This window comes from Haliaeetus albicilla, chromosome 10, assembly GCF_947461875.1.
Source record: "Haliaeetus albicilla chromosome 10, bHalAlb1.1, whole genome shotgun sequence".
NCBI lineage: Eukaryota > Metazoa > Chordata > Aves > Accipitriformes > Accipitridae > Haliaeetus > Haliaeetus albicilla.
Genome location: NC_091492.1, coordinates 39,898,879 through 39,926,345, shown reverse-complemented (window position 1 = coordinate 39,926,345; position 27,467 = coordinate 39,898,879). Strand labels below are relative to the sequence as shown.

The window sequence follows — 27,467 nt, the reverse complement described above, 5'->3', positions numbered from 1 at the left end:
TATGCAAAGGTAAAAAGAAAAAAAAAAAAAAAAAAAAAAATTAATCCTTTCAGTATTACAAAATATATTCTGTCAGGTTTCTTGTAAAAGTGTGGTAAGACTTTATGCCAACCTTACTGGCTATAAATCAGCTTGCATTCCTGTTTTGAGGATTTCACTACTAATCAGAAGTTGGCATGTGCATACTGTGCAAGTGTGCATAAGGTTTTGTGTTTACTTGGAAATGCTTGTTCTGATCTTCAGCCAGGCTTTCAAAATTTGAGGTCCAATTTCTTTTTTTAAATAATATGCCAAAGTTGAAATAGTCTAATCATGTTTCTGCTTTTGTCAACTAATTAGCGAGGAAATCATTCTGCATCCTGCTGCAGACTTTTAACGTCTCAGAATGGAGCAATGAAGCTGATCTTCTGGCTTTGCCAGATTTCATCAACTTCATACTAGTACAATTCATGTAAAAATGGCCCAAAGCCAATTACAAATCCAAAGGATAAAAACAGTTTTAGCAAAACCAAACAAAACACTTACCCAAAAGACATCATAAATTAGTAACCCAGAGAGCAGCAAGCAGGAAACCTTCAGGCTCGGCAGCCGAACAAAGGCTATCATTGCAACACACAGGCCCATAGCCAGAGCTACAAAATGCAAGCACATAATTAGTTCATTAAAAATAGCAAAACAAACAAACAAAAAAAACCCCCAACCCCAAGCCAATACCTCCCCCACAAAAAAACACCCCAAAGAAGCCTCTGTTTGCACCTGTACAGCACCGCATGCACTAGATGACTGTCCACTATTGCCAGATAGTGAAATTCTTCTTGCCAGAGTTCAGAAAAGTCAAAATACATTCAATAGCCAACTGCGAACATGTTCCCATGGAAGCAGAAATGCCTCTGCAGGCACAACTGCCCATTCCAGTCAGCTTCCACTACCCGCCACAAAGACCTGTTTTCACGTCTTGTGTCCTAGAGACTCTGTCTCCCCAGCTAAAAACAGAAGCAACAAAACAGCTTGGAGCTCTTTGTCCCCCAGATGTAAACCTCTACTTTTACACAGTTCAGAGGTTTTCTAGTAAATGCGTAAAATAAATAAAATCCTTGACTCAATTCAGAAATAGCATGGTTACATGACATGTTAGAACATGATACGACAAAAACCCACTCAAACCAATCTTCTGCTTGGGCAAGATTGCGTAAGACTGCCTGAACACAAACTATGAAATATTATCATTTAGATATACAGGGATTTCCCAGTAACAAAAATCTATGTGAAAGCCTACCTACCAATGGGGAAAAAAAATTTCTTTTCTTAACCCTTCTCCTAAGGGTGAGTTTTCAGCCAGATCAGCGAGCTGAACGACAGCTGCAGCTCAGATGTTAGTTCTGTTGGAAGGGGAATTTTGTCAGGGTAGAAAACTAAGATGTTACACTAAAAAAAGAAAAAAAAAAAATTTCCCAGCCTTCACATTTGTGTGGTTTCCTGCTTCTTTAAGCCTAGCCTTAGCTACCACAGATACTCAACTGATAATCAAATATATTTCAACTGGTTCCAAGCAAATCCCTAAAGAGATACTTAAAAAAAAAACCAAAACAACAAACCCTTAAAAAGTAAATCAACTTTCATCTATGATATCAGTATATTTACAAGGAATAATGGAGCCCTGTTGGGACCAGATTACACTTAAGTATGCAGAGACTTGTAAACCAAATGTATTTGTCTAACATTACATAGAATTTGTAAAAAGTTATAATCTTATTTTGATCAACTGAAACCACAGGGAAAATTGATTCATTACATATATGTCCACCGGCACGATAACTTGACTAGACCAAAATTTACAAGTTAATCATTGGATTCTCACGCTATAATTATGCAACTGTGAAATGACCTTACGCTTACATTTCACCTGAAAGATGTGGAGTTCTTCCATCACATTTCCGTACAGATTCAAGGGAAAAAAGTGCCAGCAAACGCCTGCCAGTGTGGCTGCTTGTAGTGCCCAGGGGTTGCATCCCGGCAATGACTTTGCCAAACCCACCATATCTTCTGAGAACTGGCAAGCTTAGCACAACACGAAGTGTCACGGCTGCCAGTTGTAACGAAGTAATGGGATTACTCAGATAAAAATGTCCCCCAAATCAGGCTGCATAACTAACTAGCTATAAAATGTAAGCAAATTATCGAGGTTTAAAGAATTTGACACAGCAAAGCAGTGAGAAAAAGAACTGCATTCAGTAATTCCATATAGCCTTCAGTTACAGACTTCCTCTGGCAGGAGAGCAAATACAAGGGAACAGTCTGTCTTAAATCAAAGAGGTTTCTCTAAAGCCAGTGTTAATAATAGCTCAAGCAAGCCTATATTTAGGAGAGGATTTCCAGGTTATAATTAACTAGAAGTGGAAATATTTTAACCAGCGTGAAGTTGTATCTATTGTTCACACGCTCTGTTTCTCTATCACTGAAACGAACGCAGGCACACGTGCACGACACTTTCATCAAACTAAGCAAATACTGGGTAGAGAAGGAGATGGACAAAAAGTCCTTTAGAAGACACATGCTAGTAATTATGCAGTTTTGCAACTGATTTAAGAAATATTGGTAAATTTAAAAAACAGAAGGGAAGCAAGAATGCCCGAGAGCAAGTACGAGTAATATAGGCCAAAGTGCAGTCAAACCACCAACAGGCTTCTCTAAATGGAAGCCAGCTTCCTTTTCCAATTAAAAGGTCCAGAAATCATACAAGAAACAAAGTCATCCATATCCAAGCTCATGGATGGTGTTGACAAAGTATATGAGGCAGATCTCCACTGAAGTATACTCCAAATCATTTAAAAAAAAAAAAAAAAAAAAAAAGGAAAAAGGAGAGGGAAAGAGAGAAAGAAAGGTAAAATAGCCACATGAACAGTAGCACTGGGTTGGAAGTGCTGGGCAACAGGTTAACGAAGTTGAGTAAGAAAAAACTAACTGAAAGAGTTAACCTTCAATGAACAGAACGAATTAACTTCAGAATCCTTGCAAGCATGCTCCTTACGGAATAAGGATATTCTGAGGATTAACAATATTCTTGCATATGTGATTTGACTCTCCAGATACAGCATATTTTTCAGCTTCACTGCACTACTGCACCCAGAACAGATGAAACCACTGAGATGCCGGTGCTGTGGTGTCTGGTTTACAAAGCATTATGCAAGCTGGAGAGGCTTGAACTTCCCCCACAAGCCACCAGTTGACTTTTGAAAGAAACAGGTACAGAAGTTCTGATCTAATCATGTTCCTATAAAACCCTCAAAGTGTGTTTTAGAGTGGGAATAAGAACACGTGTCACGAAGTAGCCTCCGCCCGACTGCCGCAGCAGTGAAGGTCTGCAGCAGTTCCCAGGGTATCCATGACCATTCAGTTCACTCTGTAGCTATAGATAGACACCGCATACATCCACAGCATTCCCACTGTACTCTCCAGCTATGTCCACTATTTAGGAAAGCTTTTAACCAGGCTTTACCAGGGGACAGTGACCATCCTTGATGATTCTGTCATCAAACAATCCGCTCTGAGAAATAAGCATTTCTAGACCTATAAATGTACATCACCACATGCCAGAACAACCCCCTGGAGACAGTATCTGCTCATTCTATCCTGTAAAATGTTCCTGGCTTTAGAAACAGTTCAACCAACCACTGTGCAGACAGGGGAACTGCAGTACTTGAGAAATGAAGACTGTTCTGGTGGGAACTGCCATACCCCAATTTTGTAAGGACTGGAAATTACCATGAATTATTTCCCCTCCTTGTTACTTAGCTCTAAAGTAGAAATACTCATGTCTCATAAGGATAATCAACTGCACAACAACAAACTATACACACAAAAATCAAGGTGTACTGTTCAGAAGAAATGCCTGCCCCACTTCTCCCTCCAGCTGCCGGCCCAAGCAATGTGAAGCACGTTCACAACATCTGTTTCATTTTCTGCCGGCAGCGAAACAGAAGATCATCCCTGTGCAAGCGGGGAGGAGGAGTTAGATCACAGCACACCCAGCAGCTGGCAGGCGACAGCTTAAAGTCGAGCAAGCGCTCCACTTGCATATATTATCGAGCAGTACTTATTGCCCACATTTCCCTCCAAACAAGATTAATTGCGGTCTCAAGTATTCGCTTACAGAGAAGCAAAGGGTACAGGCAGAGATGGTGTGATCCCACTTGCAGCAGTATAGTATGAGGAATAAAACTGCAGTCTGTTTCCCTGACAAAGGCCAATAAATGCTGTTCCCTGTTCAATGTCACTGACAAACGTTGATTTACTTGGATTTGAACAAACGACAAGAGGCTTACCTATACAGTACAAACTCCCTTAATATAAACTACATAAAATACTCCAAAGCTAGACGGTATCAACACAATTCAGTAAATCATAAACAACTACCAAGAGAAATAAAACCCAGAAACCTCACTGCACCAGCAGGTCAGTACTCTGCAGATTAATTACCTGAAAGCCCACTATTTCAGACTGAAGCACTTACAAAAATAGCTATTTTTAAGTAAATGTTTCTGTCGATATCTCAGTGTAGACAAGTCTTTTCATATTTTACCAAAATCCACACTTGACACTCCATTTAGCTTTGTAGCTACTGCAGATCAAAAATCACCCTTGATTTCATGGTGGGCTACTCTCCTTAACACAAAACAAACATTGCATTTTTTCATTTAGTATCTGGGTACTTTAAAATGTATTCCCTAACAAGTGGAGCTTTTAAAGCAGCAAAAAGCGTGAATGAAACACAACGCCTATACACAAAAGAAATAATCAAGGTGCCATAAGAGGTTTCAGTGCTAAGGACTTTCTGCTGCTGCTATCTTTTAGGAGGAGCTGGAAAGCTGATGGGATGTATGTCTTCTATTGCAACAAACAATTTCACGGGCAGGTGATGTTGTCCCAGCTATTTTTCCTCAAGCAATCACAACCTCAGGTGCCATTTCATGAGATGTCCTAAGCCAATTTAGCTGCCTGACACTACCGAGAAGCGGAGGTCCTGCTCCTGGCTACCCCTTCATGCCTTTGCTATCATATCAACTCCATCCCCTCAAATCCCATCATGCTGCCACTTACCTTTTCCCAAATTTAGCAAATACCTAACTGCACAATAATCCAATTCATCTCACTGCAGCAGCAGAAAAATAGCCTGGCAAAAAAAGAGTATGCTGCCATTCTAGTGAGCTGAATCAGTTTACCATGTGATTAAATGAGTGCCAGAGCTAGCACAAGAGATCTGGAAGGCAGGAGGGGAAAAGGAAAGCTCCTTTTTGGAACAGTAAGCTGTGAATTCAGTTCAACCAGCATTAAAAAAAAAATATAAAAAAAAATAAAAAATCACACCTTCAAGCCAACTGGATGCCTGCCAGCTTCACCCATCTCACCATCCATGGCAAGCATCAAAGAGATCAAAGACAACCAGCTACTGTGAACTGTCTCATAACAAATTATTTGATCATCTGAACCAATAAACACCAAGACGCACAGCAGAAATTAACCAGGTTGTTAAGATCAAGTTATGTTTCATAAACAACCACTGTCTCCACACACCTTTAACTAAAACTGGTGATTCACCCTACACCACACAGGTGCAGAATATCTTTCATGAGTGTTCTGGCACTTCCTTGGAAGCTTTTACAAACCAGAAAAACAGGTGTCCCAAACACTACCCTTGCATGTTCCTGACAGCGTTGTTGTCAGGGAGTCTACCACACAATATTACAACTCAGCAAGCCATTAATATTAGCAAATTTCACCAATCATCACCAGGTGACTGGATGTGTCAGAACAGGCACAAACCAGTAGTAAAATCCCTCAATTCACATACTCACCATCCATAAGGAGCCAGTGGCCAGTTAGGACCCAGATAAGGACAAGCATCACAGACAGAGAAAATGAGAGCAACTCAGCAGCAGTGAAACGCCCGCAGCAGCCAAAGGAAATCCTAGGAACAACATATAAACATGAGCTAGGAGACTTTATGTTTCCATTTAAAGAACAGAAAATGGACGCTGTTGGAATGAGGCTCAACTGCTGGTGAAAGATGCCAAGAACAACTGAAGGGAAGTTCCTTTGCCACAAATAGGTACCAAAACAGCAACAAAATAAAAGCTTTCCTCACATTCAAATCATGTGCGTAAAGCCTGAACTACAGAGATGGAAAAACCCCTGTAAATCCTGGCACCTCTCTTGAAATTGTTACCACGAATGCTATTTTCTATTTCCATCTTATAAGATAGTGCTTTTTGCAACATGAACTCCAGTCACAAGGTAAAAAAAAAAACAACAAAACAACCTAGTTTCAAAACACAACATTAACAACTATAATTTTCACCAGTGTAACTACAGTCTCGGAAAGAGCCAGCATTAAAATCCATAGTCCAATGTTAACAAACATTAAAATCCAATACCAAATCCCAAACTCTGAAATCCCAGCCAAAATAAGCCTAACTTCTTAAAACCACTGTTGGGAAATCTAGTCTCCTGCAATGGTACCGCACTTCCCAGGCTGGCAAGCATGCGTGACTTACAGAAATTGTGGTTCCTAGTTTCAATGTGGAAACATGGTGTTGGCACAAAAAATATGCACAAACATCAGCCCTGAAGCCCTGAGGTTAATGCTCGTAATCCAAGACTCCGTTAAAGAATTCTCATTAAAGGAAATAAATACAACATACAAGAAGAGGAGCAAAAGATTTCTCGAGTCCTTACTTGTTTTGAGGTGAACAAGGCCGTGTTAAGTACTGGCACATCGGGAGCAGAAGGAAAGCAAAAGCTATTGTTGCAAGGACTAGAAAAAGGAAGAAAAGGTAATATTAGTACATTCAGACCCAATTTCTACAGTACACAAACAAGCTTCTCCAATTTGAAAAAGCTCTTGCAACAATGTCCTGTTATCATATGCTGCAGTATTATTAAAGCAAGACCAGCTGAGGGCTCCAAGATTTTCTGCAGAACTTCAATTGTTAGTACGCTTTCAAACTTCAATCAAAACAAAAGCTCTCAAAGGAATGCAACGCCCCATCCCCAAACCTTAAAAAAAAAAAGTCTTAAAGCTATTCATGATCATGTCAGCAAGAAAAACAGTTTTCAAATATTCTGAGTCAAAAAAAAAAAAAGCATTTACTACAAACTGGTTGAGTTTCTTTTGAAATTCTTCAACATATGACACAGACCAAGTCAGCATAATAAAGGGGTTTTGCCACTTTTTAACTAAGATAGTCAGTTCCCTCCCCCCATCTCACTCAAACCCCTTTATTCATTACTGAAACAGTCCAACTTAAAATAAGCTATATCCAGTAGCTGGCAACTTAAATTTTTTAAAATATGAAGTGCTTTAAGTTTTTGAAAACAGGGCGATAGAAATACATAAATATCCAAATAGACTATTTCCATAAACATTTTCTTTTTTAAGAAACATACTTATCACACCCACGCATTTGTAAAAACATTTAGTAACTGCTGGTATTTATAATCATTTTTCCTTTCAGTTTTTTTAAAAATAATAGCACTGAATTTGTACTGGGGACTGTTTAAAAGACTGAAGAGTGAGGGTGTGGAGACACAGACACGTCAGCAGCACACATTCAAAACTGCTGTAGCAAGAACAGACTGAAATGAAAATGGAAGAATCGCTTGACATTTTCTGCATGCTGCAAACCAAATCTTTGTGCTGTCCTCTACTCATTCCTTTAAAAATTGGGGTGGTTGTCGGTGGTTTTTAAAAGGGTTTTTTTTTCTCTCCTCAAATGAAGATAATGGGAAGGAATCTAACATTCTCTTTAGTACACAGCTTAAGCCAACTGGAGAAAAGAAATTGGTTTGGTCAAACCACAACTTTTCACCCCTCAATTCTAATCCCCTTCTGGTAGGAGGAAGATTTAAAAAAAAAAAAAAAAAAAAAACAATTAATTAATTAAAAGAAAAAAAAGTGTCTGTATGCAAACAGCACCCATGGAAAATCACAGTTCTAACAATATTTGAGAGAGGACAGAGGAAAGAAAAAGCAGAATGGGTAGAGAAAGAATGAAGAGTGTGGCAACTCTGCACACGTTGAACTAGGAACCTTTTCAGAGGCGCCTGGCAAAGAACGCTGCACAGCAAACCTGTGCCCCTGTTGCCCCAAGTCCCACAGGCCTCGCTGCCTGCCCTGCTCCCTACTCCCTCTCCACCACAGCGGGACTGACCCTTCCTCACCCCAAACCAGCCTTCTTTCCCCTTGGAATCTCTCCTTCCCCTTCCTCCCCTCCAGCTCTTCTCAGTAGGGAACCCTGCGCCTCCTGCCCTGGTATCCCCAACCGCTGCCACCCCAGAGCTGGGCTCATTCAGAGAAATCTAAGAATTAAAATGTAATCACAGTAAGACACACGAGCACCCACTCTCAGTCTCGTTCCTGACTGTCCAGGCTTCCAGTTATAAGTTTTTTCTTCCCTCTAGTCTCAATACCTATTATTCAATCGGCTTAACTCCTGTCTGCAGGCAACGCGCCAACTCTTCAGCTCTGCCCTCTGCTTAGCAGCTGGTCCTGGCCTTGGGCTGCTTGCTGTACCTACCCTTGCTCCTCTCTCTTCCCTGAAAGGCAAATCTTTGTGGGAGGAAGATTTAAGAGCGGTTTAAGAAACCAGACATTGGCTACAATTTAGAGGTCCCCCCACATCAGCCTCTAAAATCTACAAAAAGAGGACGTAAAATAGCACTACTTAAGCTTCAGGGGACAGAAGGACCAAGTCCCACAGCTCCCAGGTTCCCAACTCCAGGAGGGTCCGCAGCCTGCTCTATAGCCTCTAAGGAAGCTTTGCATTTTAGAGGTTCTGGGGCCAAAGTCCCCTGTGGTTAGTGACATCCTCTGATACAAGACCAAGGAAAAGCACAGAAGTGTCATAAAACCAGGTTCAAGAATAAAGGACAACCAAGTGCACTGATCCAAACAGATTCCATCCTCTTAAACCTGCCAACAAGCCCAAACCGACACAGTATCATCTAATTACACAGGCAAATGTTACAAATAAAGTTACACCGCAAGGTCATTCTGGAAATAAATGGACCAATAAAATTGACAAAATTTGTCTTTTCTCATAAGTCTTCCCTTACAATATCTTATATATGTGTGTGTACATGTATTCCCCTAATATCTAGCATATAGTAGAACTTATCTGAAGTAATAATTTATTTTTAAAAGGAAAGAACATAGATGTCATAGGTCAAAGTTATAAAAGCAGTATTCAACAAACCTCTACAGGACTGTGCCTCCAGAATTAGCGATAGGAGTCTTAAGACTCGTGTCAAGAGCAGAGATTTAGATTTCACCCATCAACATCAGCCGTGCTTAAGAGGCTGGAGAGGATGCATAGCTCAGGAGTTAAGTCGTGAGGGAAAAGCCTGCACTGCATATACATGAAGAAGTAGGAGAGGATGAGAGGTATTTAGGGATTTAAAAATCTTCACAGACTCAGTATGTGGACTGAGGAGTACAATTTTTGAAAGCTGCTGCATATTTGGAGCAGTAGGAAGAATCTTGCTACCCTGAACAGCAGCTGGTCTCTTGAAGAACTGCAAAAAGATCAAAAGGCCAAAATTTTCCAAAAATCAAAGCCCTGCTGTTTATTTAAGCGACAAAATGTAAATAATAATAAACAGGAGCAGAGGACGTCCAATTTATTTGTGGACAACAGTTTCATTTTTGTTCTAGACTCAAGCAGTGTAAAAGATTAATACTCAAAATGCTAGTGAGAGCAGAGGTACCCTTGAAACAAAGAAAAACTGCATAAAAGCAAAAGCAAAATTAAATTAGGAAAAGAAGTCACAGGATAGGATCTCCAGAGTTATGCTATGATCCTATAAAGTACCTGAATTATGAAATACCAGGTACAGTTCTGAGCACTGATTTATAAACAAGTGAACTTTATGTAAAATAATACATCCAGCATCTTTCAAAACTCTGGCAATTTATAGTTGCGTAGGCTTAGCAAATCTCCAAGTGGAAAATACTTCTCAAATAATACTTGTCACTTTATTAATAGCTACAGAGGCAGGAAAATACAACTGTGAAACCTGATGATTTTTTTTTAAATGTACTATGACACGTATTAAAATTCTTATCAACAATATTTAATTATATCAACACTTTCTGTTCTATTCCAATTCTTATAAAGAGAAGAAAACTTAGTCACCTGCTGTGCATATTGTAAAGACAACTTGAACTGAATCAAAGAAGAAGAACATAACTAGGAGAGACACAGACGCTCCGATCGGCAGGAACAACGCCTGGGTAGAATCAATGGTTTGAATACCTGCAGAAGAAAGAAAGTGACATTTAACTTGGCCTATTTCTTACCACCTACATATCGACAGCCTGTCCTCACCAACACAACTGAGGACTCTGACAATATATTCCAGTACAATGCTGGTGCAACAGACGCTTATTCCGAGATCCTCGTGCGCTATCATAACCAAGAACAGCAGTCTGTGCAAAAACACTCCAGCTAAACTGCACGATCACAGTGGCTGGGTGTGTACAGCAACAGCCCTGCTCTACAGAATCCAGGAACTGGAAGTTGAAAGAAGATGTATGACTTTTCTCTTGTGCCATAGACAGAATGAATAACAAGTTACAAAAATTAACATTATTTAGGGATGAGGGATCATATAGCAATTATATATTTCCTTCATTTTACCCTGAGCAACATAAATGTGTTGAACAGAGCATCTGAAAGTTTTATTTAACCTCTCAGCATGAGGTAAAGAGCCTGACCAACAGCAGAGCTGCAGAAGCGTTAGGCTGACCGAGCTCATGCAAAGGGTGCCACAGCTTCAAATTCCACTTGGGTGAAGGCCACCATGCACTTAAATTGCATCACTGATTGCAGCACCAGATAATACCAAGCCTCACAATACAGGGCGGTTTTCAAAAAAACACCAAAGCCATTTACCTGTTTATGAAACTATCAACTCAGTTCAGCGTGCACTGTAATCACATTTTATGCTAAAAACCAACAAAAATTCATGCTCACATTTTATAGCTGGAAGCAATTTTAAACAGTGCAGACATACTGAAGTATTTTATTCTGATTATTTCCCCCACCTCAACCATGCAGTATGACTACTAGGGATATTAATAACGGGACAGGACATTTTTAACTATATTTTACCATGAGGTTTTAGAATTACTAACAAAATTGAGAAGATCAGGCTTTGAAAACCCCACCTACGCCTGCAAATTCTAATACTCAACTAGTCTCTGTAGCTGTATTTACATTTGATCATGAGCATGGGGGGGAAAGAAGCCGTAAGTAGTAACCCAATTAAAAATACAAGACACACTTATACTTGTATAGCATTCAAATAACAGGTAACATCTAAAGTAGTCACTTGATAAGAAGTATCCAAAATGCCTCTAATGAAAAATTAATACAAGACTCAGACCTAGATGAGATCTAAAACCAGCTTAACATCACGGTGTTATCCTGAAATTAATTAGACACTGCAGTAGGAAGGAGGATTTTACCAGTCCCAGGATTTTAAGGATAAGCTTTTAGGTTATCGAGCAGAATATCTGTGCATATGTATGTACGCATGTATACACAGACATACACATACAAGTAAATATACACAGTGGGGGTGCGGGTGTGTGGAATGTGTCTTTTTTTTTTTTTTTCCCCTGTGGAAGAGTGGTACATTGTCTAAATAATGGGTTACCTACCAATGTATCTGAGTTTGTTGAAAAACCTCAAACACACGTGAAACACTCGCTACGACTTCATATATCTGTCAGAAGTATTTAACCATTTTCATAAAAGAAAAGCTAAACAATGAGCATGGAAGCCATGACACTTGCACTGTATGGTCATTTATGAGTTCAGGTCATGGATCTGTTCTTCTTAAACATAAGTAGCACAATAAATTTTAAAAGTAAAAAGCAGAACTCAGTCGCTTGGGATTTCTGTGTTACTGAGGTCTGGTACAAAAGATTAAAGTACAATATAGATAGCTGAGTGATGACAGTGTGCAGACACAGAAATTCCGTGTTCTAATCTGTGACTTGCATCTAGTTTCTCCTGCTTTGAGAAAGAGCATTTATTCACATGCCCTTCAACTCCCAAGAGAAAAAACAAACAAAACAAAACCCCAGAAATGACATACTACAAACCACCTTGGCATATGGGAATTAGTCCCTGCAGCGTTAAATGTCAAAGTTCTTCTTTTCATTTCTGATCATTTTGACAGCTAATCCCCTTAATGTGCTTATTCCCCAGCCCCAGACTGTCATCTCTTACTTCCCAGATGCCAAAAGCCTCAACTGTTCATTCCTGGATCACCAAGCACAGCAAACACTTTGCTCTGTGTTGTCAGCAGAAGCAGTGCTCTGACAACTATGTAAATTCCAAAAGTCTACATTAAAAAAGACCAAAAAGCAAAAAAAGCAAAAGACACATACAACATATGTTACTTATATTTTTTTTTAAGCTATATTTCTTATTTTAAACAAAGTAAACTTAGCATTCAGGGTTTTGTGCACAGGGTTGCTCATATATCTCACTCCTGTCTTCTAAGCTTGCGGAAACTATTCATTCTAGAGCCTGTTCTCAGAATATCGCCATATAAATTGCTATAAGTTAAACTCAGGTGTGAATTTACAGCACATTGTGTACAATGCATTCTACTCTAACTGTTCATGTACACATTTTTACCTGCAAAACAGTACATCTCAAATGGTCAAGCTGCCTGGAATCTATTTATAGATTACAGAGGGGACAATCACCACGTAGGAGCTGACACGTTAATCCCCACTCTGAATAGATTGTGTGTAGACACATATTTTGTTGTCCATTATAAATGAGTTGCCCAAAGCCATGTGAACTCTATACTTCAATTTCTCTATTGATAAAGCTGAATCATCCTTATGGACTTGCTAGCATACCATGAGATCTCTCACTGCTTATGGACTGGCCAATACGTCATAGTGGTAAACTCCAGACAAAGAGAAATTACATTCCCTTCTCAGAACTGTGTGGTGTTTTTTTTGAAAGTAAAGCTGTTTCCATTTCCAGTAAAACCTGACAAATTGTGCAGCATGCGATTTTTATGCGGTATGGAAATGTTACATTGACATTTTAAATTTAGCTTCTGTGGGCATGAACTAGATAGCAGTATTAGTGCATAGCAAGATGGTAAGTGCCTAGACAAAACAGTTCCATTGTATCAGGTGAATCTAGAATGCATGTAGCTGAAAACACAGGGACAGATGAAGCAAAAGAAGATGCAGCACACTGAGGTGATAAAAGAAAGATAAGGAGTAAAGCTAACCCTTACTGTTATTGGTGCTGTTGCCATTAAAAGACCCAGCTGCACTGCTATTATCTTTCTCTTTGTCTTGATTCTCAAAGTCCATGTTGAGAGACCTGCAGGAAACAAAGCAAACTTAACAGACAAGTTTCAAGCTCCTATTTAGGCTTGTCAGCTATGGTCTCATCACCATTCTACCACAGCACCCTCTCCCTGAAAAAGCCCTTTAATGCTGGTTATTGGAAAAAACACCGTACGTACCAGAAATTTAAAAAAAAAAAAAAAAAAAAAAGCTTACACAATCACACAGGTTCTAATAGTGAGACTAGTCACCATAGTGTCTGAACTGGTAAGTGTTAACAACAAACCATAACAAAGATACTTATCTGCATTACTGGGAAGTGTAGAACATGATGCAAATGCAATAAACGTTTCAATTCTCTGATGAATTTGAACTCTTTCCAAGTTCTCATTTTGATCCTTTTCATTCAAATTTAACTATCGGGTTTCATTTTTAAAACAATATTATTTCCTTCCTCTACATCTTGTTATGATAACCAAAACTAGCTTATAAGTAATTGTCTGCTGAATGTAAGGTGTTAACTTCATTGAAAAAGTTTCAGCAAAGTCTAGAAAGTAACCAGACACGTATTTTACATACATGCAGAACAGATGACTAGAGGAAGCTCTGAATAAATAGTACAAACTGATACAATTTAATTAATCCATAAGAGCTGACCACATTCCCCTATGTACCCAGCTCAGCTGTAATTGATTCATCTTTCCATTTTGATATATGCACTTTTAAAAAGTTCCAAAACAACACAGTATTCTACCCCTTTTGCCACAGTCCTTCACTTAGAATATAATTTAGAAGTTGCATCAAACAAATTTTGGCATAACTTTCTGAAACAGGCGATTTCACTTAAGGTCTGTTTTGGCCAGCAATCATGTCTATTGGTAAATTCTACATTGTTTTTAATGAAAATACTAGCAATCAAGTTAACCATGATAGTTTCTCATTCTGATACATGCATGTTATCCATAATTTAGCTGCATATTTATTTATTCAAATAAGCTACAAAGAACCACCAGAAGCACTGTACAGCTCCCACTGCACAGCTCCTGTCTTAAGTCTGCAGCAGCATCCGAGTATTTCAATCAAACTTCCAGGTCGACAAGCACTGAACTCCTTTTCAAGTTTAGCTGTGAGTAACTGTGCTATGCAAAGTAAACAAATTCTATTAATTCATCAGACATGTAAAAAATACACCACAATCTTCTACACAATTCTATAGGTATCAAAGTGATTTTGTTTTAGTGTATAGGTTACCTACTACAATGCACAGGTGAGCAATTTTGTGCTGCAGTCACACAACCTGAAATCAAGCACATACAGGTCTATAGTATCAAGATAGGTGCGGTGTATTAAAGACAGAGGGTTTGAGCAGTTTCACTGTACAAAAAAAAAAAACCAAGAAAAAGCCTCTTCCAGTACAAAACTGGTTTCTTTCCTCTGCTTCTATTATGCAAGCGCTCCCAAACAGCAGTATGAATTAAAGCAGCTTTTGGGCTCAGGCAAAATACGATGAAGCTTCGACCTCAGCCATAACAGTACTTCTACACAGATTATGGATCAACTAAAAAGTTATCAAAAATATAAAGAGGCAACAGAGAACACTAAAATTCTAACAAATTAAACTGTTCTTCTTCGCTTGTTCTTCTAAGATCTGTCTGCTCTCCATCTTGTTTGGGGTGCCTTTATCCTTCATTCACGCTTCCTTTTTCCCCATAAGTGCACTGTAGCCTCATAATTTTCCTCTCAAGCTATAAAAATCTGGGATGAGGCTGACAACCCTCCAGGACTTGATCCAAGATTCACCCAAACAGGATAATTCTCTTCTCAGTGCAGTGTTTCATTCCTCTTTGATTTAGCGCAGTTTAGCAAGAACTTCACACCATCATTCTCCCAGTGGCATCGGGCAACTCATAATTTAAGGGATTGCTATCAGCAAAAAAAGTGGAAATAAACTATTAGATCTACTGCTCATAAACAAATTCAGCACCTCTCCTTTCATTGCAATAGTGTCAGCAATTATTACATTATTACCTATAAACATCCCTACCTCTAATGTAAGCATAAATTAGGAAATTACTTTCACTTAGCAACACAGCTGCTGATCCAAGACAGCTTCTGAATAATCTCCAACAGTTTTATGATTTGGCTCTTCCCTCTGCTACAAATTATCACTAACATAATAAAAAAATTGAGAGGTGATCACTGAAACATCCTCCAAAAAATGTAAAAATTATATTTTAAAACAAGATATACTCAAAACTACTGGAACTGGACTGTAAAGAAATTGCAAGCTGCGAAACGTTTGCTTTTTTGTTCAAGTTTCTGCTGGGCTTCCAAAGGCAACATTCAGCCAGCATCGGGCAATAAACTACACCGTTGTTTCTTCTGTGCATCCTCACAGTTCACGTTGGTAGGATTTCTAGCACAATGTTTCAAAGCAAGCATGGCTCAGCCTCCCACAGGGAGCCACTCAGTAGGGTTACACTGAGGCCAAAGGAATGAGTAAGCTGCTGGCACATTATTATCATGAAAGTTCAGATTCAACTATGGATCACTTCCACTGCAGTAATGCTTCAGGGAAACCCTGCGGGAGAATATTCTTATGAAACAAGGGAGGAAATATGAAAGCAAGTATGGATCTATAGAGTCGCTTGCAGATGCAATATATTGAGAAGTTCCTTCTTGCTCTATTTAGTGAGCACAGTCACCCATCTTAACAGTTCTGGGACTATGAGAATTGTGGGTTGCCACAGAATTGCTAGATTTCAATTGCTCTAAATAAAAAGTTACAATCAGAATCAGTCATTGACCTCAAACAGTTTAATTGAATCAAATCTTAATGCATGTTACAGAGAGTGAGCCCAAAATATGTTGTGTGCTCTAACATTGCTACAGTTGCTTATAAAACATTGCTGTGAGATTAAAGGACAAGTTCCAATGCAAGATCTGGAGTAGAAATAAGAATAGTGGAAGCCATAGCATAAAGCGCATGTAAAAACATTTTCATTTATATGGAGTAAGAATGCCCGAGTCCCACGCCTCTGATAAGAACATCTCACCTTCGGCATGTATTTTATGTGCACCCACTTGTGCGTGCACACGTGCAGACCACCTTTGTAGCATTCAGTGAGGTCTGCCCAAATCCCCAATTCCACCCTGCCAGCGCTGCGGCTTTAGACGCTTACGAACTCCATAGCCTTTCTTCAAGTTTTATTGTGAAATACGTATCCTGATTTCTGTAAATGTCAAGTTGTAAAGCCAACCCTAAGGACACTGCTTGAACTATATTCTATTTACACACTTATTTTAGGTACCCAAAGCCTAGAGATAGAAGACACCAGGTTCATTCCATGCTTCTTGGTTTGGTTTAAAAGCAGATACTTGAACAGGTAGATTCTGGGTTAAATCTGGCTTTACGTAAGCTGAGAGACCATGTCTGGATATGTGATAGGATAGAAAAAGATTTAGCTGTTACCTGCCTGCAAAGTAACCCCAACATTTAAATCACAGAGAAGCACTTGGACAAGAACAGGTAGGAACCCATAGGAAACAACCTGTTTCAAGCTAAGCTCGCCTCTTTAAAAAGCCATAACTAACACATATAGTTGCATGTTCCAATTTACAGCTTGTAACGGTTTAAAGGATTATACTTGTCCCTTTGGCAGTCAATAATAAAGTTCAAGGACTGAGAGACAGTCCAAATGTATATGGGAGAGACGTTCAGAAGGGCTTGAAACTACAACTCCTGACCCAGCACAAATGTAGGAAGGAAATGCTCGTTCATCCACAGTAAGAGAAGCGGGGAACTCAACTCTGTGAACTTCATTCTGGATGTAGACTTTACCCATGATCTGTTAGACATTCTGACTGTTTTGAGGGTTTGGGGTTTTTTGGTTTGTTTTGGACAAATGCTGCTTGTATGAATAACAACAGTGGACCAACGCTTTCCTTTGTTCCCCTGAAACCTCTTGCATTAGATTAGATCTACCACGCACGTGGATTTTATCCTAATGACTCACCCACCCAATCTTTCTGATCCTATTACTGCACTTCTGTTTAAGTCACTTGCCAGCAATACCACAGTAACTCTATTAGCTTCTTTTCAGACTGAAAATCAGAAGCAAAACCTGCTTTCTGCAACATGAAGGTTAACTAAGGAATGCTACTTGCTTTTGTCTTATGACAGCTCCATTTGAGACGAAGCACTCAAATGTAGATGAAGACATCATTGTTGTCATTTGAGAACGAGCACCCTAAGCTGTACCTTTCCTCTTTCTGGCAAGTCACTTTTCTAAGAAAATCCACCCACTTTGCCAGAAGTTTTTTATTTTACTACTTTAGAAACTTCCAGATGAATATAATTTTTCAACTTACTACCACACTTGAATTCCTTAATTAACTTAATTGTATCTTAGACCCCTTTGTTAACACCACTGTACAACTGTCTGTAAAAAACCTGCTTTTGACCTCACTTGCTGACCAAACACAATGGGAATCTTTCCAAGTCACCATCATAACTGTGGTTTCAGCTCAGGCATCTGCTAAAGAAACTACATATAGGAAATTAATTAGGAAATTAATTTTAAAACTTTGAGACCCTATCTTGGTCTGTAATAGCTTGCACCTTGGTGTCTTCAGGATACATGCAAAGGAAGTGGACTAGAACAGGGCATTTCCTCAATTGATTTGTATCCATCACCATTCCACTACTTCATCCAATAAGTTAGACTGTTCTGAAGTTTGCAGTCCTTGTTAAGTGAGCAGTTTTAAATGTAAATCATAGGACAAGATGGTAAAAGAGCATGTCTTATAGGAATAGGATGGCAAACAGCAGGGGAAAATTTTTAAGAGCAAGGAGCTCTGAGAAGGGCAGGCAATTTAAGTTCAAGACCTCCTGCTGTTTTACATTGCATTATGTTTTCACAATTGAATTTTAATAATTGTTATGGCTTCTTGCAGCCAGATGCATAGTTCCTTTTTACACAACTGCATAAATTCAAATAGTTAAAAATTGAATTAGTCCCTCCACTATATGCTAGACTGACTCAAAACTTGAAGAAAAAAACCTAAACATTTCTCAATTGCTACTCACATACAACCTTTTATTTCTTTTGTATTTTCATTATCTCTAGATTTTGTCTTCCCAAAGCCTTCTATTTTAATTCCATCAGCAGTGCTGTTACCTAATACTTGCTAGCAACAACAGGTAGCTCCTACCAAAAATTGGCTCTTTCATTATATGATTTTATTAACTTATGATGGCGTTTTAAAACCTCTTATCCTAACAGCTGCAACTTACATCATATGTATGACCACAGCTATCATCTATTTCAGGAATACTCATGGCAGTTCAGAGACTTCATAGTGAATGTATGGCCTTTCATCATAGACTTGCTAAATGACAGAATGTTCTTCAAGAAACAGGAAGAAAAACATGCTGTACTTAAGTTTGAAAAAAAAAAAAAATCATACTTTCATGTTGTGATTAATTTTTTTTTAATATGTCACTATGAATCTCATTCCTTAGGTGCTACTACATTAAAACAAACTGTATAATACAAGATGTAAGTCTAAAGGGACAACAATGATTTCTCTAAACTATCCTCAAGTCTCCTAAAGTGGGGCACATTTGATTTTTGAAGATTCAAACTTATCCTGCAGCAGTTATCAGACACTTTGCTGGATTTCAACACTGATGGTGTTTCCCACTTCTCTATTAAGCTGTTACTCACACTGAAGTAAATAGCACTGGGACTCGGGAATCTCCGTTTTACAAAACTTGTTTGCAATCACAACAAGGACATGCAGAATCAACCAACACTGAAACATTATATATAAAATCCTACTATTGATAACACTACATTCCTATCTCTCTTGACATTCCTTTTATACCCTCCAAAACACAATTTTACAGAGCTGTCTTCAAGGACTAACTTCTAAGTTATCTTATATGTGCCTGTAACTTGACATACAACTATATCTTTCAGAAACCCCAACTAGCTACTTTTTCTTCCTTTTCCATTTCCTTTTCAAAAGCAAGAAATAGTTCATTTACATTAGCCAGTCTGACAAAGATACAATGAAACAAAAGGTATAAACTGTATTCAGTCACTTGCCATATTTTTATTTGAAAAATTCTGCAGAACCTTAAAGAAAAATCTTACCTGAAACTGCCATAGACTATGAGAAGAATAGAAATCAGGAAGGTAGACACTTGACTGGAATCCACAAGGGAATATGCCCTGGAATTGGGAAAAAGAAGGCAGGTGTGTCATTACGAGTGTCCATTTCTCCAGTGCCATTTGCTAATTCTTTTTCTTATTATAATACAAATAGAGAACTGGATGACAAATCTTTATGGCAGCGCTCTCTAAAGTTCTTGTATCATCTAGGAATATAACACCTTGTAGCTTTAAATTAACTTTTTATATTCAAGACCGCAACATGCAAAATCTGTACAACAACCAAAGAACAATTCAAAAGCCTTATGGTAACTTGTGCAGAACTCACCACATTCGGAATTTTTCTCCTCAAACACATTAAAATTGCTTCAATTGCAACTAATGCAACCTTGCATGTAACTAACACTAACCTGCTTTTTGTAAGACTTCTTATGTCTTAACTGACAATAGTTACGTTGCAATATGGCAGTCAAGGTTCATTTAGTCCAGGAAAACAAAACAAAACCAAAAAAACCAAACATCACAACAAACTGCAATATGCATTTATTAAACCACACGCAATTACTTCCCTATTACATCTTGCACACCACTTGATACAGGATTCCCAATAGAAATTTCAGCAGGAGGCTTAAGACCAGCTTTATTTAGATCAATTTCCTGATACAACATACCTTTGTGTTTAAAGCACAGAAATATAAATATTAATATTCACCATTTTTTTCCCCCTACCCTTGACAGACCAAACCCTACTCTATAGCTTACACTGAAACTTCTTTTCATCCGGACATGGGAACAGAAGGCAGCCTCAGCAAGTTCCCAGCTGACAGCCAGCTGCGGAGAGCGGGGTTGATATACTAGAGGACAGAAAAAACCTTTAAGAGGGACCTTGAGGAACGGACCAACAAGACGACGACAGCTCGCAAGTCAAGAGAAACGACTACTCCCTCTACGTAGCACTTGTGAAGCTCTATCTTGAGTCTTGCGTACAGTTTTGGGGGCCCCAAAAGAGAAAAACACTGGCACGCTGGAGTGAGCCAAGCAGAGGGCCGCCACGCTGGTGGGGGTACAACATATGAGGAAAGGCTCCGGGAGTCACACTACAACTCCCAATTATTCTTCAACAACTTGTGCTAAAGTAATGGAAAAGAATAATGCCCAATGTTAATTGCATTAGTCTTATCCTACAAAAAAAGATAACTAAACATTTCTGAAAACAAACCGAAAAGCCTAATTTCAGCAAGACTAGGGATATGGAACAAAAATAATTGAATTACATGATAGTTCCAAATTAAATAGCGCCAAACAAGTAAAAACTAAAGCTACAAGACAGTTGAAGAATCACTCATCCCATTCCCAATTTAAAAGCAATTCAGAGAAAATTACCAGACCACTAAACATACACTTTAAAATACTTTTTTTTCATATATAAACACAAATGTGAACCTTCTACTATAGAAATTCAATATTAACTATCACTGAAAAACAGACTGCCTCTTCTAGATGAAATTATATACTTGTTGAACAAGCTCTTAAAAATGAGAAACTACTGTTGTTAATTACCATAAATAACTTCAACATTACCCCACACTGAAAGTGAAAAACAGATGTCTTATTTGCTCATAAAGTTGGCCAACACATAAAGATGATCCTAAGCTTTATGTATTTTTTTTCATTTCGGTCATGTTTGACCTTTAGTTTCCATGCTGTGGAACAGAGGTCTTAAAAGCATCCATGAAGATCAATATACTGAATTGCAAATACACGCAATACGTAGCTAAGCACTTCCAATAAATGCTGTTCAGGTTATATACAATATAGTTCATAGCATATTATTTTTAGCCAATGATTAGAGCTAAGCAGACACCAAGAAGAAAATGGCTTAAGGATGAGCACACTAGTTTTATATCCTGTTACAAGCTTCAATTTGAAGGGAGAAGCATTCCCTCACCCAACCCTGAGTGAAGGGAAAGGGAGACTTTGCATCCTGTTCGGATTTGAGAATAAATATTGGAATTCATCTACTAAAAGAACCTTCAGGAACTCCAAATTTATAAGAAAAGCAAAATGATTGAATGGAATTTCAACTGGGATTAAACATGTCCAGGGTTATGGACTAAATTTTATTAACTGATGTTCATAAAATTATATCTTCATAAATTGGCAAATACTTTTGAGACGAACAATGTTTTCGATGTAATTCATCAGTTGGTGGCAAGTTCAGAAGCTATGATAATTAAAATGCCATTTCATCATAATTACTAAACATTAGTCAAAACAAGGCTGTAAATGTTAAGATAGATTTATAAAACAGATAAAATAAGGATGATAGATGGATCACGCATCAGTCCTGTCCATAATCCATTAAGTTTTGTATTAAAAACTAAGGTTGCTTCAGTACAATGAAAGAAATTGAATACGTGCAAACCCACTCTAAACAATGATCTAATATACCATAACCCTACTGATAGGCTGCAGTGATGATCAGGACAGCTATCTGCTGATTCTATGCAAGGGAGAAATGAGAATTAAAGTCCTTCCATCCTGCACAAGTGCAATAGTGTAACTGTAAACTTGTCGCAGACCAGTGGTGTTTCCTGACTTATTCACACAGAGAACTTATAGCAGGACATCCTAAAAACTCAGTGTTGGTATCATGATTATGGTCTGGGAAAACTCGTCTTCACTGATACCCCAGCAGGGCCAGGGAGATAGATTCACACTTCCCTTCTTCCTGAGGCAGTTGGAAAAAGAGCAACGCAAAACACACACAGTATGACAAGTCTAAGAGTAGCCACATGGCAGGAATGAAGCGAGCAGCTCAGGCATGTCCAGGTTCCATCCAAAGTTTCCAACACAAGTAGCACACAAGCAAACTTTAAGAATAATTTTATAATGCTTAAGTGAATCTCATCATAATAAAATCCTGCATCTTTTTAACATCTATTTTCCCTACATTATATAAGGTATTGCACAAAATCTGAAAGCAGAACTGCTTCCTAAAATCCTAACCACTGGACAGTTCATTAACAGACTAAACCCCTTGATTGCAAATAAACGCTTTCTAATGCATTAACCTAGACTAGAGATAATAAGCAAATGACAGCATCACATGAAAGAATCAAGAAGTAAGATTATGTCAAAGTTTTGAATATTATTCAAAATGCCAGACAGTGATCCGCAAACCCATTTATATTTTTAACTGAAATTTAAATGACCTTCTACAAGTCCAACAGAGTCCATTTGCATATAACTGGATTCTCCTATAAGCATATTTCAAGTATGCAAGTTCACATACTCTCACAGCCAAACACGGCATCAGTCCTATGTTCTTCTCAAATAGGATCAGCCAAAACCAAAACAAAATCCCCCACTTACAAAATTTTTCAGAAGTTGGAGTAGACTTGGTGCAGTCACATTTAACCAGCCTTCCACTGCACATATAAAAATGAAACCGTCTTCCTTCTGCAAGGTACTTTTGTAAAAATCAAGTATAATCTCAGAAACTTATGCACAGAAAATGCCTGTAACAAAGGACAACTATATACGTGCTTGACTTAAATAATGATTTTAGACGCAATTCTTAGTACTTACTACATGATAATCTACAAAAAAAAGATCATTATTCTTCATTCTCATTCTGAAAATTAATACCGGACAAGGCCACGCTAAAGACTGCTGTCTTTTGAAGGACTGACTTAAGTGCAGTTCATCTGCATGCCACTTTACAAGAACAACTACCAACCCATTTCTAAACCGTAGTATATATATGCAGAACACTGCTCAAAATACAAAGACGCCATTGGTTTTCCCAGGGAAGTACATTTTTTAGGATTCTTACACTACCACACCTGAAATTCAACAGCTATGCAAGGAAGTTGTTTTACAAGTTATTTAATGAGGCTATCAGACAGATACTTGCTAACTCAGTCAAGTAACAAATAACTATTCATAGTTATTAGACTATAATATTAGACCCATATATTAGACCCAAGTACTTTACAAACCCAAACACACTGATGGCTTACTTTTCTCTGTAAGCTCCTTTTCTCAGCCAGCTAGTGAGAGGTAACTTCCCAAATGCCTTCTCTACAACTCCAGAGCTCACTCTGAACCTGCTTCTTTACACAGCTGAGATCAATTTTAGCAAATTCTCTGCCATTAGGCATCTATTTCTGGCAGCTTCATGGGCAAGTGCTTACAACACAGAGCTTGCTAAGGCATGCCAAGACAGAGACACAGCGAGCACTGTTCTATAACATATTCTGTGTGTCAGCCCTACAGCTATACAGTGAAAGTATTGTCCAGACAACAATCGAAGCAGCGAGCTCTCCAGCCTGGCACAGAATGCTCCATAGACCTTTACCTACAGAACAATTCCAGGGATGCCCAGCCATTGCAACACACCACGACTTCCACACGTCCCGAACAGTAACCATGCAAAATACGCCACACCAGTTACAGCTGGCGTTCCAAGCAGCACTCTCCCTTCTTCTGGGAAAAAATGAATAACTTCTGTATTCCCAAGGGAACAGAGACCCACTTCATTCCCAGCTGGAGAAGATGGTAACCAGCTAATAAAAGCTGCAACAACAACAGTAATAGCATTACATTAGAGACACTTGCAAGCTCTCTCTCCTCTGTATCAGTAGCTGCAGGTCAAGCTCTCTTTTCCCCTGTGGCTACAGGTCCAAGCTCACCTGTCTCTGACGGTGAACCTTCACCCTACAGGGTCTCTGCCATCTGACTGCTTTGGAATTTCTTATAAAACCCCTCTTTTAGCCCTAATGTTCTCCTCTTATGTACTTACTTCTGAAATCCTCCATTTTTGTTATTTCTTTTGCACTTCCAACTCAAGAAAATCACCCAGTCAATGCAAGCACTGGTTTCCATGTTTCAGCTCTTATCATCAGAAGGTAAGCAGTTTCTTGGTAAGAGTCTCAACAGTCCTTCCAAACCAGCAGAAGGAGTCCCTTAGGCAAAACCTGGTACTTCTTTTTGCCCTCCATGTTGAGCAGTAAGTATCTGCAACTCACTTTGTTCAGTGAAGACCTGGAGAAACACAAAACTAGAACTAAATGTGTCTCCTGATGATGGCACAGACCATTACCCTCTACATAACCTACTTGTCGTGGGCCAGTCTGACGTGACCACAAGCCAACACTGCCATTGCAAAAGCAACTTTTTCTCACCAGTCACCTATTCTCTTTCTTCATCCTGTGCCAGCACAACCATTTGCAAAACCACATGGAAAACTAGATCAGGGGACTTGTCTGCTTGAATAATAATGGAGAATGAATGGGAAGGTTTCTCAAGTGATTCAGATTCCTATCTGGCATGTTTCTGGACATAAAATCAAAGAGGAAAGACTTTTCAGTGGCAGCATTGGCTTAAATACCCCAAAACTAGAGCCTCAGAGATCAGGCAAGTTTTATGTAACTGAAATAAAAACCTCCTTCTGTTTGCACAAGAACCCTACTAAATGGATGATCAAAGAAACTCAGCCTCTCAATGTTTCAGTAGCAAATATCACTCCCCTGACTTCCAGGTACAAGAGAAATTATTATGAAAAATCCTGCCGAGGGGGGAATGAGAACCCTATGCACTGAAGTTTCCATAGCAATGCACACTAAAGGCCTTGGATGTGAATCATTCTCATACAAAAGCTGTTAGCAGCAAGATAAACTTTCCCTACATTTACTGTACATATACGAGAATGCAAACAATAGAGCAACAAATAAATCACATCAACTTGAAAAGTGCAGTAGATGAACTAACTCCACTAAAGTTCGCACGAAGAGACAAGATCGCATTTCATCAGGTATTTTTCTTTATCATATCTTGATCGTAATATCCAAGCACTTTCAAGATTAAGGAAAATAAAACTATAAAAGGAAGGTAAGCTTTAGGCTAGAGTAAGGATGGATTAAAATAGAAGAGACAGGTCTTTTACTTTGTTTAATGGGACCACATCTACAACTTGCAGACATCTATCACAGAATCACAGAAATTCATACTGACAGGAATGTCAGGAGGTCATTTAATTCCCTGAGTTATAATTCGATCTTACTTTGAGGAAAGACCATCAGTCAGTCATGACAAACATTTACCTCACCTGTTTTTTAAAACACTTACTGGTGAAATGAGAAGACTTTTCTTGATATATAATATAAGTCTTTCTGACTACAATTTTAGTCCATACTTTTTCTCCTATACAAAAAGTCCTTCAAAACTCATGGGGAGCTTCTCATACCAGACACAACTGGGGTAAACTGGATCCATATGTGAATTCACCTGCATATTTCAGCTTCTGAAAGATGTGGCTCCTTGAAAAGTGACCACACAAAACTTCAAATACTCTTCAGCCCACATTAAAAGCCACGATTATTTATTCAATCAATATGGTACTCTTCATCTACACTTAAAATACCAGTTTTATTATAAAGTGTGCACTGTCTCCTCACCAGGTAAGTGACAATAATCCACGTCCACCAGAACATGTATCCCACTCTCCCAGTTTCCATTCTCTTCAAAAGAAAATTCCTCGTATGTAGGTACCAGCATTGCAAAGGTGACAATGAAGCATCTCCTTCCCTGCCCGATCACTCATCATTCCTTTTCAGAACTTGCTGAATGCATGCATTCAGTTTGAGGGTCCCATCTCAGCAGAAAGTTAATTCTTTCAAAGGGAACCAGAAAAAAGAAGAAAAAAACCCCAAGCCCCACAGCCAACTTTTGCTGGAAATCTGGTGTTAAATGACAAAATCAAGGATGGAGAAAGTTCCCGCCTCCCCCTCCTCCACGGGTTTTATATGTTTCAAAAGCTATTTAATGTGTTTATTACATCAGTTATTGCTATAGCAATAGAAAAACAGAAATTCAAGAACCACTAGTTGGTAAATTCAAGACAAGTTGAAGGGTATTTTGCAATTCACTCACCCTGACCCACCCCTGGTTTTTGGAGCTATCAGCTGTAGGCAGATACCAACATTCACCTTCACACTGCTGCAATGACCCTATGCATCTATCTTCTTTTGATCATGCAAGAGTATGCCGCTCATGAGGAAAACGTTTTCTTGAATCTATTTGTCTGATATTTTCCAAACATTCTACTATTTTATTCCTTAAAAGTAGTGAATAGTGATCAGGACAATTTATGGCTAAGAGCAATTCATTTTTGATGCTACAGTGCAAGGCGTTTGTGAACTATCACTGTAGCATCATTTATTAAGACGAGCAAATCAAACTCAAGGACTCCAGAGCACAGCCCTAGGGCACATGAAAGAAGAGCACCGTCATGGACATGAAGATCAATTACAGTTAATTGCGCAAATACTCATTTTGGTTGGGGGGTGGACTCACTCCGTAGGTAAAACCAATACTGCTTTTTTCCCTTACTGGATTCCAGGTCAAGGGTATAACTAAAAAGCCTCTTTCAACTGCCTTACATGTGCAAGATATATACATATTTAAGAGCCTCCATTAGGCTTGCTGCCAAACCAAAGTTAAATCAGAGTGTAACAGTTAAAGGTATAATTTTAAGCGTGAAGTCATGGCACCCACAGCTGTAAACATATCTCAACACTATTCCATTCTTTAGTGTGATTCATAAGAAAAACAGGCAAATTGCTATGGCTTCACTTATGTTAAAGAAATAGCTTGTTTTCTAAAGTAAGTTTATAATTTCATCTCATTGTCATGTGCAGATAAGGTCTGCTAAGTCTGAGTAATTTATGGAAACATGGATCACATCAGGAAAAAAGCAAGTCTGAAGTGAAAAAAACAGTAATTTGAGATGTCCCACTAAAATCAGATTTTCCTACACAGACTTGGTTAGGGCTCAGGCAGGCATTTCAAAGTTGTAACCAGAAAATAATTCTGCTGTTTATCAGACACAGGGCTCAGAA

General features: G+C 38.6%; 1 protein-coding gene across 2 annotated transcripts in view; it reads right to left on the bottom strand.

The window, feature by feature from the left end:
- The window catches only part of SPPL3 (signal peptide peptidase like 3), a 67,380-nt gene that overhangs the window by 11,119 nt on the left and 28,794 nt on the right, over positions 1 to 27,467 (bottom strand). The window contains exons 2-7 of one of the 2 annotated variants that reach the window (XM_069795236.1): positions 19,546 to 19,623; positions 13,324 to 13,418; positions 10,191 to 10,310; positions 6,733 to 6,811; positions 5,853 to 5,965; positions 526 to 632 (exon numbers count right to left, since the gene is read on the bottom strand). In XM_069795236.1, coding sequence (XP_069651337.1) covers positions 526 to 632; positions 5,853 to 5,965; positions 6,733 to 6,811; positions 10,191 to 10,310; positions 13,324 to 13,418; positions 19,546 to 19,623 — 592 coding nt within the window. The remainder of the gene's footprint in view (positions 1 to 525; positions 633 to 5,852; positions 5,966 to 6,732; positions 6,812 to 10,190; positions 10,311 to 13,323; positions 13,419 to 19,545; positions 19,624 to 27,467) is intronic. The other variant, XM_069795237.1, reaches the window with a different exon arrangement.